Below are 13746 nucleotides of genomic sequence, written 5' to 3'. Positions count from 1 at the left end.
GCCATGTCTAGTGACATTTCAACCAGCAGTGCAACATCTAAACAGTAAAGTTTTTATTCATAATTTAAAGTACAAAAGCACATATTTTACACTCGCATTTTACACACATTTTTTTTTGGCATTATTTAGTATATAGAACTCTAAACAAAAGATTTGAAATTAAGACACCAAGAATCTAAAATCCTTGCTTTAAAACAAGTAACATAACCTTCAAGTACTTTGGGTGGTGACATGACTTTTTATTTGGAGGCTAAAAAACCGGTGGCTTCTTAATTTATGGCTTATAAGTTAGTGGCGGGTGTATTGGGTACCTTGGGCGTCTTTCAACTTGTGGCTTGTAAATTGGAGGGCTCTCAATTGGAGGATTGTACACAGGTGGTTTCCCTACCCGCGGCCTATATTGATTTACAGGTTTTTCAATTGGTGGCTTGTAGACAGGTGGCGTCTCCAATGGTGGCGTATAAATAGGTGCCCTGGTATTAGGTGATGGTGTCCTCCCTATTGGGTACAAGTTTGCCGGGGGCCTCTCAATTGGTGCCTTGTATACCGGAGGCCGTTGTCCATAGTAAGGTCGTCTTGGAGCAATGGGATATCCATAATGATAATGATAATAGGGCCGTTTTGGTGTATTGGGATAAGAAGGGTTATTGGGGTTATTTCGATATTGACTAGAGTTTGCAAGCCCTTGAGAGATGGCACTTAGAGTAACAATGAGAAACACTAGGAAGCTAAAGGAAGCCATCTTAGTAATTTTTGAGTTTGGTGTATAAAACACAAGAGGGACTAGCTGCTTTTATACTAGTTTTTAGTCTTTGTGAGTCCACTCATAGATGTATGTCACAATCTTGAGTAGGAAAATTCAGGTACCAAAATTCATGTAGTTATGTGGAATTTCCACATTGATTTATGTGAATTTGTTTCACATGGTTGCAATGTTTCATATTATATGAGAATTAGAGTGGACAAGTTGCATCATTATAACATTTTCCACACACCACGACACAGTCAATCATGTACTCCAAACCAAGAAGAATTTAGCGTATAGGAGGACCAAGTCCTTATTTTATTTCATTTTTTTTTATATTCGAGGACCAAGTCCTTAAATAGAAAATGTATATAACTAAATTATTTTAGTATATTAAAAGAATTTACAATATTGATAAAAATTATATAAGACTATAAAACAACACTTACACTTTTTCAACTATACTTAAACACTTTTTACTACTTGCAAGGATAAAATTTTAAACACGGCTAACATGAAAGACTTCAATGTCCACACGTATAACTTAGACTGTGTTTCTCAAGTTATACGTATACAATACTTGTGCACGTTAGTATCCACTAATGCACATTAGATTAACTTGACTTCAATTTTATCCTTTTTATCACTGAACCCAGTCATGACGGTCGAGACTAACAATTTCGACATTTCTACCGATTGAGGTAGTATTTGTTGATTCTTTTTTTAAAACTTTTTTTTTTACTAATATGTTATTATATTATTGGTTTAATTTCACTTTTATTTTCCCTATTTTATTAAACTCATGAAAATAGTTTTTTTTTTTCATTCAATTTTTTGGACTCTATTTATAAATATGTTGCTCAGCGGTTTTTTCTCACTCTATCTATAAATATTTTGTACAAAAAAGTGATTTTTTTTTTCTCAATATATCTTTTGAGACTATAATTCACCTTTTCTTTTACGCAAGATGTTGCAATTTTTATGTCAACAACATGAGTTGAGACCAAATTTTCAATAAATGTGAAAATAAAGGGACAAAAAAAGTTCAACTTAAAAACAATGGCCCATCAAAATTCAAATTTAACTTTGAAATTTTTTTTTTTTGCGAATTTAACTTTGAACTTATTTTATAATTTTTTGTATATATGGAGTATTTTCAATATTTTATTTTTTCTTTAGTAAATTATAATTTTAAACTCAGTCAAACACAATTCCTGCTTCCGCTTGTCACAATGACATGATCATAATTGTTTGAGATTTTCCAGCAAAAAAATCTATTTTTTTAAAAACAAAATCTTTTTTTTTTATTTTTAATTTTACTTTTGTTTGTTTCAGATTTTTTCAAAAATCATTTTAGTAAAAAAAAATCTTTTTTTTTCTTCAAAATCTATTTTTAGATTTTCTTCAAAATCTCAAAAAATCATTTTTTTAAAACTTAAAAACAGGCTCAATATCTAGTCAAATACTTTCTACGTGATTTCTTGCCTAAGCATAACAAATAAATTTTTTGTGCAAGATCGTACTATTGTAAAATATAGTTATGAAATAAGAAATGCAAACTTCTTTTGATTTTGTTTTTGATAAATAAGAGATTTAATTATTTTTTGTAATTTACTATGGAGTTGATGATCGAACCCAAAACCTCTAGCACCCTACTCAAATCCTTCACTACTAGATCAAAGATACTCTAACAATAATGTTAATGACATTTCAACCAACCGTAAAACATTATAAACAGTAAAAAATTTATTCATAATTTAGAGTACAAAAGACGCCGTGCTCTATTTTACACTCACATTATTTTTAATTTTGCAACAAAAATAGCACTCTAAACAAAGGATTGAAATTTAGATGCCAAGAATCTAAAATCATTGCTTTCAAACAATATATATCACTCAAGACATATTTAATATCTTACTACTTTATAAACTAGTAACATAACTTTTAAGAGAGTACTTTGTACTTTGGGTTGGTTAGATGCATTGCTTCTGATTTGGAGGTTAATAATAAACCACCGGTGACTAATCAATTTATGGCTTATAAGTTGGTGGCGGGTATGGCTTATAAATAAGAGGGCTTTCAATTGGAGGATTGTACGGAGGTTGTTTTCCTACCCGTTGCTTATAATGAATTGGAGGTTTTTCAGCTGGTGGTTTGTATGCAGGTGGCTTCTCTACTGGTGTTCTATAAATTGGTGTCCTGTTAATAGGTGATGGTGATATGGTTTTTTGTGTTTTTGTATTGCGGAATTTGGTGAGATATAAATTTAGGGAGAAAACTCTCCTCAAATATAGGGTTATATGAAGAATACTAAAGTTCTTATTTTATTCATTATGCTTATGGTTCTATATATAGAGCTACATAAAAACAAATCATATATTTTTAAAACAAAACTAATCTTATAATAAATTCTAAACAAATCTTAAATATTCTAAATAGAAATATAAATCATAAAACCTAATATTATCATATTTTAAATATAAATCTAAATAATATTTAAATCTAAGATCTTCAGAAGATATTTAGGCATATTATTCTCAACACTCCTCCTTGACTGAATATCTTTTGTGCGTATCCAATTTGAGCTTCTTGAAAAATTATTCTTCTTGTTTTGATTCTTCTTCTTATCGCAAGCTTTAGCATATTTGTGCCTTGTGGACTTCATGGTAGAAACATTGCATTTGTTATGACTTTTAGGTGATTTTTCACAAGCATATTTATTCTCCTCGTTAACTTGAAATTTCTTCAAAATACCTGAATCTTCGCAATCTTCTTTGAATTTAAGTTCTTTTTTCTCTTCAATAATATGATCATTCTTCATTAAATCTAAAACAAATTTTTTGCCTTTAATCTGAGATGTGATCACTTCCTTATTGTTTTGATCCTTAATCACACAACTTTTATGTTCAAATATCACTTTATAATTTTTCTCCAACAACTAGGCAACACTTAAAAGATTCTGATTAATTTCAGGAACATATAAAACATTGGAAATTTGTTTCATACCTGCATGAGTTTTAATTGAAATCGTTCCAATGCCTTCTACTGCAATTTGTTCTCCATTCCCAATTCTGACTTTGGAAATAGAAGTTTTATTGAGCTCTTTGAAAATATCTCGATCATAAGTCATATGGTTTGTGCAACCACTATCAATGAGCCATTCTTTTGACGGTTTGTTGGTTGTAAAACCTGAGATTGCAACTAGTAGTTCCTGGTCTTCTTCATATTGTTCATGAGCAATGTTAACATCTCCTTGTTGTTGTTGTTGTGATGTGCATACCTTCATCATATGACCTAATTTACCACATTTTTCACATTTTGCATCAGGCCTCCACCAACAATTCTTTGGTGAGTGATTATCCTTTTTGCAATGAGGACATAGTTTGTGTTGGTGTTTCTTTCCAAAACCTTTTGCTAGACATATACCATCTTTAGTTCTTTCTTCCCTCATAAGTCTTCTTTGTTCTTGTGCCTGCAATGCATGTAACACTTCTGGCAGAGTGATTTTACTCAAATCTTTTGTGTTCTCCAAGGTGGCTATAGAGGCTTCATATCTTTCAGGTACCGTTACAAGGAGTTTTTCCACAATTCTGGAATCAGAAAATTGAGTGCTAGTAATCGTACCTTATTAGCAATACCCAATAATTTATCAGCGTATGTCTTGATTGTTTCATCCTCCTTCATTCTTTGCAACTCGAACGCTCTCAATAAATTCATAACTTGCATGCTTCAAATCCTTTCATCTCCTTTATATTCTTCTTTTAATTAGGTAATCCCAAATTTCTTTTGGTGTTTTGAGAGTCATGATTTTAATAAAGACGATTTGTGAGACACTTGCAAACAAACAAGTCTTTGCCTTTGCCCTCTTGGTTTTTCTTTCTTTATGAGTTTTCATCTGTTCTGCTGTGGGATCTTTTGGTAACGAAGAAACATCGTAATCATCCTCCACAGTTTCCAATAGATCGAGAGCATCTAAGAATGCCTCCATTCTCACCGCCCAAAGATCATAGTCTTCTCCATCAAAGATCGGAGGAGCAACCTTTGAAAAATCCATCTTCACAGGTCCTTATGAATGTTGGCTCGGATGCCACTGATATGGTTTTTTGTGTTTTTGTATTGTGGAATTTGGTGAGATATAAATTTAGGGAGAAAACTCTCCTCAAATATAGGGTTATATGAAGAATACTAAAATTCTTATTTTATTCATTATGCTTATGGCTTTATATATAGAGCTACATAAAAACAAATCATATATTTTTAAAACAAAACTAATCTTATAATAAATTCTAAACAAATCTTAAATATTCTAAATAGAAATATAAATCATAAAACCTAATATTATCATATTTTAAATATAAATCTAAATAATATTTAAATCTAAGATCTTCAGAAGATATTTAGGCATATTATTCTCAACAGATGGTTGCGTCAGGGACGGAACCAGAAAAAATCATCGGGGGTGGCGGAAATATAACACTTGATAAATAACATCAACCATAACTAACTTCTACTATTTAATAATTGCATACACCTTAGTTTAATGGAAAATAAAAAACATATATCCTAAAAAAGCATATATATATATACCAAAATATAGCCATCGAAATAATAATTATCTTCGACCTTTTTTTTGATAGTCAAAGTATCTGCAAGAAAATCATCTTCCATTTTATTGCGAAGCCTTGTTTTCACAAGCTTCATGGCTGAAATTGAAAACTTACTTGTAGTCAACAAGAGTGTGGTGCTTCAACTCAATAACCGTCTTGCAATACAGATGCTTGAGAAATTGAAAATCTTGGTTTGAAATTGTGGTTGAATGAATTTGGGGATTAGGTTTTCCGTGTTTTTCTTTTAAGAGAAACTAGTCGACTGCCCGTGCGTTGCACGGGTTCGACGAAAGTCATATATATATGTCAATCATGGACATTGTCAATCATGGATGTTGATATTAAAATACTTATTAACAAAGTTATACTACCCAATCTTATGAGCAAAGCCCGTGCGTTGCATGGGTTCAACAGAACGCGATATATATGTCAATCATGGACGTTGTCAATCATGAATGTTGATATTAAAATACTTATTAACAAAGTTATACTACCCAATTATATGAGCAAAGACCGTGCATTGCATGAGTTCGACTAAACACCATATATATGTCAATCATGGATGTTGATATTAAAATACTTATTAACAAAGTTATACTACCCAATTATATGAGCAAAGTGGTACATTAATCAAATTTAACACGCGAATGAGTCTCATCATATTCAAAGGCCAGGATGGCGCGGGTGCATGCTTCTGTCATAGGCGCGCGTACCTGCTCCTTATAAATACCCAAAAAATTCAAATTTGCTCATTTTGGATTCATTTTCGCTCTCTACTTCTCTCTCTAATTCAAAAACTCTCTCCTCTCTCTTCTTTCACTTTCACCAATGAGCTTTTGTATTCATTTTTTTTGTTAATTAAGTTTCACTAAATCATGCTTAGAAAAACATATATGGGTCGTGATAGTGTTCTCAAGTTTAAACAAAATAAACAACATTCATAAGTATTTTAATCCCATTTTTTTCAAAATCAATCTCTTAAACGAAGTGCTTGAATCATCTACTTTTCCTTATAGTTGCATGATTTTTGCTCTAACTTAATGCACCTTAAATAGATGGATTGCTTGAGCAAGCCGTTAAACAAAGTGATTGAATCCTCCACTCTTCCTTTTATTTTTTGTAAAATTTTTGTGTAAAAATTTGTGTTGTTGTTGTCTTTCAATCTTGTTTTTGAGAGATAGAGGAATAAAAAGATCGGATAAGTGGTGGTGGTGGTGGTGGTGGTTTTGGGGAAGAATATGAAGATTTAAGGTGATGTTAGTTGTGAAAGAGAAAAAAAATTGTTGTGATTTAATGTGATGTAGGTTGTGTGAGAGAGAGAGAGAGAGAGAGAGAGAGAGAGAGAGAGAGAGAGAGAGAGAGAGAGAGAGAGAGAGAGAGAGAGAGAGAGAGAGAGAGAGAGAGAGAGAGAAAATTGACGTGTGTGGTGTATGTGAGAAAGAGTGAGGGTGATGGATGAAAGGTTAAACTAGTGTGTGTATTTGACGGATTGAAAGAGATTATATAGAGTGTTTGAAAGTGAAGAGGATCGATGGATGCTAAGTAAAGCTTTTAAAGCCAATGAAATTCTTACACTTGCAATGCAATGAGGATATGAGAAACATAGCAAATTGTATTATGCAAAACAAAACCATGGATGGATAGTAGAAAATGAAGTAGAAGCATTATACTTGTCACTTGATTAGGGTGTCATTTGACTTGAAGAAGATATATGTAGCCAATGCATGCAAGATGGAGGTTCCAAAAGCTTCTTGAATCTTAAGTGATCACCAAGACACAATTGTCACATGAGCATTAGACTTATTGCATCACACATGACATAAGTCAATAAATGCAAATATCATGGCACACTTGTCATATCACTATTTGACAACACATGATAGACTCACACATGCTTATAAGTGTCAAGAGAGGGTTGACCATAATGGATTAAGGTTTAAAGGAGGTAGGGTTTCCAATGACATCATGCATGATGTCATCCAATTAGGGTTGCAACTTCTATCTTTTATAGTAAGTAAAGATAAAGACTAGACTACTACTTGGTGAACAAGTTGGTTTGGTTACTATTTATTTACTTTACTTTTAGTGAGTTAGTCTACTAGTCACTATGATGTCTCATAATGCTCTTAATTTACCTAAAAAAAAGTTAAATTAAAATAGTTAATAAATATTATTATTTTATAAATATATACTAATATAAATCTTTATAAATGATTGAGTTGAGTGAACCAAACAGAACATGGGTGGCAGACTATATTATTTTATTAATATCTAGTGTGGCAATGTATTAGATACATAGGATTGTATAGTAGTCCTATATATATGTTGGGGTGGCGGCTGCCCCTTTTCCACTATGCCTAGTTCCGTCCCTGGTTGCGGTACTATTGATACATATCCTGGGGTCTTCCCAATTGATGGTCCGTATAATGGGGGCTTCTCGGTTGGTGGTGGTCTATAATAAAAAGGGTGATTGGGGATAATTCGAGTTCGACTAAAGTTTGCAAGTCCTTGAGAGATGACAGTTAGAGTAACAAGAAGAAACACTAGGAAGCTAAAGGAAGCCATTTTAGTGATTTTTGAGTTTGATGTATAAAACACAAGAGGGACTAGCTTGTTTTATACTAGTTTTAGTCTTTGTAAGTCCACTCATAGATGAATGTCACAATCTTGAGTAGGGAACTATTTGGCCCTTTCAGAGTACTAAAATTCAAGTAGTTATGTGGAATTTCCACATTGATTTATGTGAATTTATTTTCATATGGACAAGTTGCATCAATGTAACATTTTTCCACATACTACGACCCGGTCAATCGTTTACTTTAGGCCACACGAATTTAACGCAGGAGGACCAAGTCCTTAAATACAAAATGTATATAACTAAACTAATATTTTTCTTGTTTGTAGTAATTTGTGAAAGAAATTTATAACTATATTAAGTTTAAGAGATATTAATCAGTGTATAGTTATTATACAAGTGTGGACTCATACGTAGAAGAAAAAACAAATCATCAAAGGAGAGAAAAAAACAAAACACCATTGTATAAAAAATATACTAGTAAATATTTGAAATGAGAAGTATATTTTTTTTGTTTTCACCATCAGTATTCGGTCTACTGGATCGCCTAATCTGGTTCGGAGACCAGTTCTATCATCAAGTGGTTCCAACCCCCTTCCGATCACAGTTGCGGGGAACTGAACTGTGATATTCCTTGCCAAGTTCGGTGTCAATCACCACTATATTTATTTGAACAAAATTGCGTGAGGGAATGGTAATTGTGATTGTGCCGATATTTTTTTTTTTAATAACATGTGTGAGTGAATGAAGCATGGACACTTTTTAACAAAATAAAAGGGAAAATATAATTTTTGAAGTGTTTATCTATTTGAAAGACATAGTGAATGAAACATTTGAGTTTTAGTTCCTAATTTTTTGTTTTGTGTTGTCCATGTAATTTCAGATTCATTTCGTTTTAATCCTCAATACATGTCAAGTTATTGCCTCCTGAACACGTGGCAGTGGTCCAATCAGTAGATTCTGACCATGTCGGCGTTTTTGCGTAACATGGCCAAATTAGGGACTAAAACGAAATGCATCTAAAATTATAGTGGCAATTGAGAGAATTTTGTTTTAAGGACTAAAATTCAAATATGCTAATATTATAGGAGGCAACACATTTTGCCCTTAATATTTTCACCAATAACAATAAGATTCGAATAAGTGAGATCTCGAACATTGTCATTCTTTGTCAATGCATCACTCCAAGAGCCAACAATAGGCATATATATAAGATATGTATTACTCTTTTTTTTTTTTTTTTTTCACCATCAATTTAATCTGGTTCAGGGGTCAGTTTTGGCATCAAGTGGTTTCAGCCCCCTCCCGATCACAGTTGCGGGGGTTCGAACCGCAGCTCTCCCTACCAAGTCAGCGCCAATCACCACTAAACCAACTAACGATCAGTTAAGATATGTACCTTGTTCATATGTTTGTTTCCTCATTTGATTCTCTTCCAAATTTAGCATGTACCAGCACTACAACCTACACAAGATCCAAAATACTTGGTAATATACCACTTCTCATAAATTTTTTCAACCCTAGATCATTTTAATTTGAGACCTAAATGATTTTAGTGTAGTATTATCACTCATCATTTTAATTTGCAGCCAAATTGCAGATTACTAGGTCTCAATTTCTCTAGAAACCACATAATTAACACACAAAAAATACACAATTTATCTAGTTTTATGTAAGAGCTTTTATGCACTTTTACAATTATTAGTATGAGAAAAAACTAACTAGAATTATTGAAGTTTTTTGGTGTTAACTCTCCAGTTCTCAGAAAAAAGTGGTGTTAACTCTCTAGTGTCGAAGATTGTTTTAATCGGAAATCGTACTCATGCTCTCTAAAATAATTCGTCCTTATAGCAGAACTCATTAGCCACTTGAATTATTTAAGTTCATTTACTAAATCTAATTATTAAGTACATGAGTTTGTTGAGGCAATTTAGAAATTAATAATAGTAGAGCTCTTATTCATATATATGTTCTTGCTCCTTTTACATCCACCTTAATTATTGTCTTGGCAACATATAGCAATGTAAACAAAGGTTTGAAATTAGATGCTAATTAAAAACCTAAAATCCTTTGCTTTATTTAAACTATATAATATATCACTTAATAGGCATATATTTAATGCTATCATACTTTAGAGACGTTTAACATCATCTTCTGGAGTACTTTGGGCATTAACTTGGTGTCTGTTGTACAACGGTTTACTGAGTTTTAAAAAAAAAACAGAAACGAATTTTTTCAAAAAAAATGGCAACGAAACTATTATTGGCTGAGTCGCGTACTAGGTCGCTTTCTTTAAGACTTTTCGCGGAACTACTCGAAGAAGTGCACTGTAGTATATCAACCGCGAAGTCCCCAGGATAAAACAGCCGTTTTTCAAAGAAATACCGATAAACTACTGCACTGTAGTATCGGTCAGAATAACACCAAATATGGTACGAAATATCGAACCACTCTATTGATATACGAATATCAATTCTACGGTTTACAGCCGTTCAAATTTTGAAACAATAAAAATAATTTCGAAGAAGGAAAAAGAGGGAAGGAAAGAAGCAGTTTTCTCAGAATGCAGAGAAAAAGAAGTGAGTTTCAAACTGAAGAAGTGAAGTGTATTTATAGGCAAGTAGGGAGCTGGAATCAGAGAATTTTCAGGAGCTGAATTTGCTCAGTCAAAATTCCAAACGTGGCACAAAAATAGGGACACGTAATTTTTGACCGTTTAACAGATAAAAATCTGTTCAGACTTGGTCTAAGCACATTTAACATGTGCGAATTAAGGGACACACGAAAAGAAATTTAAATTCAAAAAATTTCTTTTTCTTAGTACTCTAGTACTCCTCTTAAGAAGAAATAAAAATTAAGCTAAATTATAATTTTAGTCATTTATTATGTAATGAGTGTTGGACATTTTGACCTTCTAAAATTAAAAAAAACAAAAAATACCCTGTCAAATTGAATCCGGTCGCTAGGAAAAGAAATAAAAATGTGGATGACATGATAGTAGACCATTGAAGTGTGTTTATAGAGTGTGTTAGAGGTCGTGACTCTAGTACTCCTCTTAAGAAGAAATAAAAATTAAGCTAAATTATAATTTTAGTCATTTATTATGTAAGGTAATTACCGATCAAAAATGAGAGGTATGGGTGGGTGCAGCTATGGACACCTCAGTATCCACCCTGCCCTATACTAATATATATTTACATTTTTTATTTTGTATTATTATTTAAAAATATATGTATATAAATTTTAAAAAATACATTATTATTAAACTATGCATATTTTTATTAAAATAAAATTTATTTATAAATAATGCACAAACAATCTGAATATATTTACAAATATATGAAGTTTAGCATGATTAATAATAATTTTGTTTATATCTCCATAAGTAAACATTAAAATTTTTGAAAACATTTTAATTCTATTAAATTGATATAATATTTTTTAATTTATCAATTTATTCTTAGTAGAAATGCCGGTGAGTATGAATACTTAAGCATCTAGAGGGTACATGTATATATACAAAAGTTATTATCCATGCACATATGAATCTGAGTACGAGAGTAAGTATAAAGCACGCTACCCATCATTTGCATAGGAGGGAGAGTTGTCATGTTATTTTTATTATTTTTGAGGTTGAAATATTGCATTTAGAAACACTGGTTTGCATATTGTGTTCCAAAGTTGTTTTCTAATATCCTTGTTGGTTTCTAACTTTTTGCATTTTAATTTTTTTTGGTAAAGTTTGGCATTTTAATTTACTGCTGGTTTCCAAATATTGCTTTTTTTTTTTGGTTTACAATGAGCTGGGGATCGAACTCATGACCTATAGGCTATAGCGTACTATCCAAACCTCTCATCACTAGACCAAACCTAACGGCTTCCAAATATTGCATTTTTATTGTGTTCCAATTACAACATCCGCCCCGTCCCATTGCCATGTCTAGCGACATTTCAACCAGCAGTGCAACATCTAAACAGTAAAGTTTTTATTCATAATTTAAAGTACAAAAGCACATATTTTACACTCGCATTTTACACTCACATTTTTTTTTTGGCATTATTTAGTATATAGAACTCTAAACAAAAGATTTGAAATTAAGACACCAAGAATCTAAAATCCTTGCTTTAAAACAAGTAACATAACCTTCAAGTACTTTGGGTGGTGACATGACTTTTTATTTGGAGGCTAAAAAACCGGTGGCTTCTTAATTTATGGCTTATAAGTTAGTGGCGGGTGTATTGGGTACCTTGGGCGTCTTTCAACTTGTGGCTATTAAATTGGAGGACTCTCAATTGGAGGATTGTACACAGGTGGTTTCCCTACCCGCGGCCTATATTGATTTACAGGTTTTTCAATTGGTGGCTTGTAGACAGGTGGCGTCTCCAATGGTGGCGTATAAATAGGTGCCCTGGTATTAGGTGATGGTGTCCTCCCTATTGGGTACAAGTTTGCCGGGGGCCTCTCAATTGGTGCCTTGTATACCGGAGGCGGTGGTCCATAGTAAGGTCGTCTTGGAGCATAGGGATATCCAGAATAGGGCCGTTTTGGTGTATAGGGATATCTATAAGAAGGGTTATTGGGGTTATTTCGATATTGACTAGAGTTTGCAAGCCCTTGAGAGATGGCACTTAGAGTAACAATGAGAAACACTAGGAAGCTAAAGGAAGCCATCTTAGTAATTTTTGAGTTTGGTGTATAAAACACAAGAGGGACTAGCTGCTTTTATACTAGTTTTTAGTCTTTGTGAGTCCACTCATAGATGTATGTCACAATCTTGAGTAGGAAACTTCAGGTACCAAAATTCATGTAGTTATGTGGAATTTCCACATTGATTTATGTGAATTTGTTTCACATGGTTGCAATGTTTCATATTATATGAGAATTAGAGTGGACAAGTTGCATCATTATAACATTTTCCACACACCACGACACAGTCAATCATGTACTCCAAACCAAGAAGAATTTAGCGTATAGGAGGACCAAGTCCTTATTTTATTTCATTTTTTTTATATTCGAGGACCAAGTCCTTAAATAGAAAATGTATATAACTAAATTATTTTAGTATATTAAAAGAATTTACAATATTGATAAAAATTATATAAGACTATAAAACAACACTTACACTTTTTCAACTACTTAAACACTTTTTACTACTTGCAAGGATAAAATTTTAAACACGGCTAACATGAAAAATGTCCACACGTATAACTTAGACTATGTTTCTCAAGTTATACGTATACAATACTTGTGCACGTTAGTATCCACTAATGCACATTAGATTAACTTGACTTCAATTTTATCCTTTTTATCACTGAACCTAGTCATGACGGTCGAGACTAACAATTTCGACATTTCTACCGATTGAGGTAGTATTTGTTGATTCTTTTTTTAAAACTTTTTTTTTACTAATATGTTATTATATTATTGGTTTAATTTCACTTTTATTTTCCCTATTTTATTAAACTCATGAAAATAGTTTTTTTTTTTTCATTCAATTTATTGGACTCTATTTATAAATATGTTGCTCAGCGGTTTTTTCTCACTCTATCTATAAATATTTTGTACAAAAAAGTGATTTTTTTTTCTCAATATATCTTTTGATGAGACTATAATTCACCTTTTCTTTTACGCAAGATGTTGCAATTTTTATGTCAACAACATGAGTTGAGACCAAATTTTCAATAAATGTGAAAATAAAGGGACAAAAAAAGTTCAACTTAAAAACAATGGCCCATAAAATTCAAATTTAACTTTGAAATTTTTTTTTTGCGAATTTAACTTTGAACTTATTTTATAATTTTTTGTATATATGGAGTAT

The 13746-nt window shown here is 32.1% G+C and overlaps 2 protein-coding genes across 2 annotated transcripts; both read right to left on the bottom strand.

Moving 5' to 3' along the window:
* Window positions 1–18: 18 nt before the first annotated feature.
* LOC123922092 (repetitive proline-rich cell wall protein 2-like) lies at window positions 19–742 on the bottom strand. Its single transcript, XM_045974837.1, has 2 exons — window positions 312–742; window positions 19–37 (listed from the first exon to the last, which is right to left on the bottom strand). Exons 1-2 carry the CDS (start codon window positions 740–742, stop codon window positions 19–21), a joined length of 450 nt encoding a protein of 149 aa, XP_045830793.1.
* Window positions 743–12200: 11458 nt separating this feature from the next.
* On the bottom strand, window positions 12201–12599 carry LOC123922091 (repetitive proline-rich cell wall protein 2-like). Its single transcript, XM_045974836.1, has one exon. The coding sequence runs from the start codon at window positions 12597–12599 to the stop codon at window positions 12201–12203; it is 399 nt and encodes a 132-aa protein (XP_045830792.1).
* Between the last annotated feature and the right edge of the window lie 1147 nt (window positions 12600–13746).

Source organism: Trifolium pratense, linkage group LG4, assembly GCF_020283565.1.
Source record: "Trifolium pratense cultivar HEN17-A07 linkage group LG4, ARS_RC_1.1, whole genome shotgun sequence".
NCBI classification, from domain to species: Eukaryota; Viridiplantae; Streptophyta; class Magnoliopsida; order Fabales; family Fabaceae; genus Trifolium; species Trifolium pratense.
Note: the sequence above shows the minus strand (reverse complement) of the source record. Positions and strands in the feature narration are given on the sequence as shown.

Coding starts and splice junctions, on each gene's coding strand:
- LOC123922091 (XM_045974836.1), bottom strand. CDS start 12,599: ATGGCTTCCTTTAGCTTCCTAGTGTTTCTCATTGTTACTCTAAGTGCC.
- LOC123922092 (XM_045974837.1), bottom strand. CDS start 742: ATGGCTTCCTTTAGCTTCCTAGTGTTTCTCATTGTTACTCTAAGTGCC.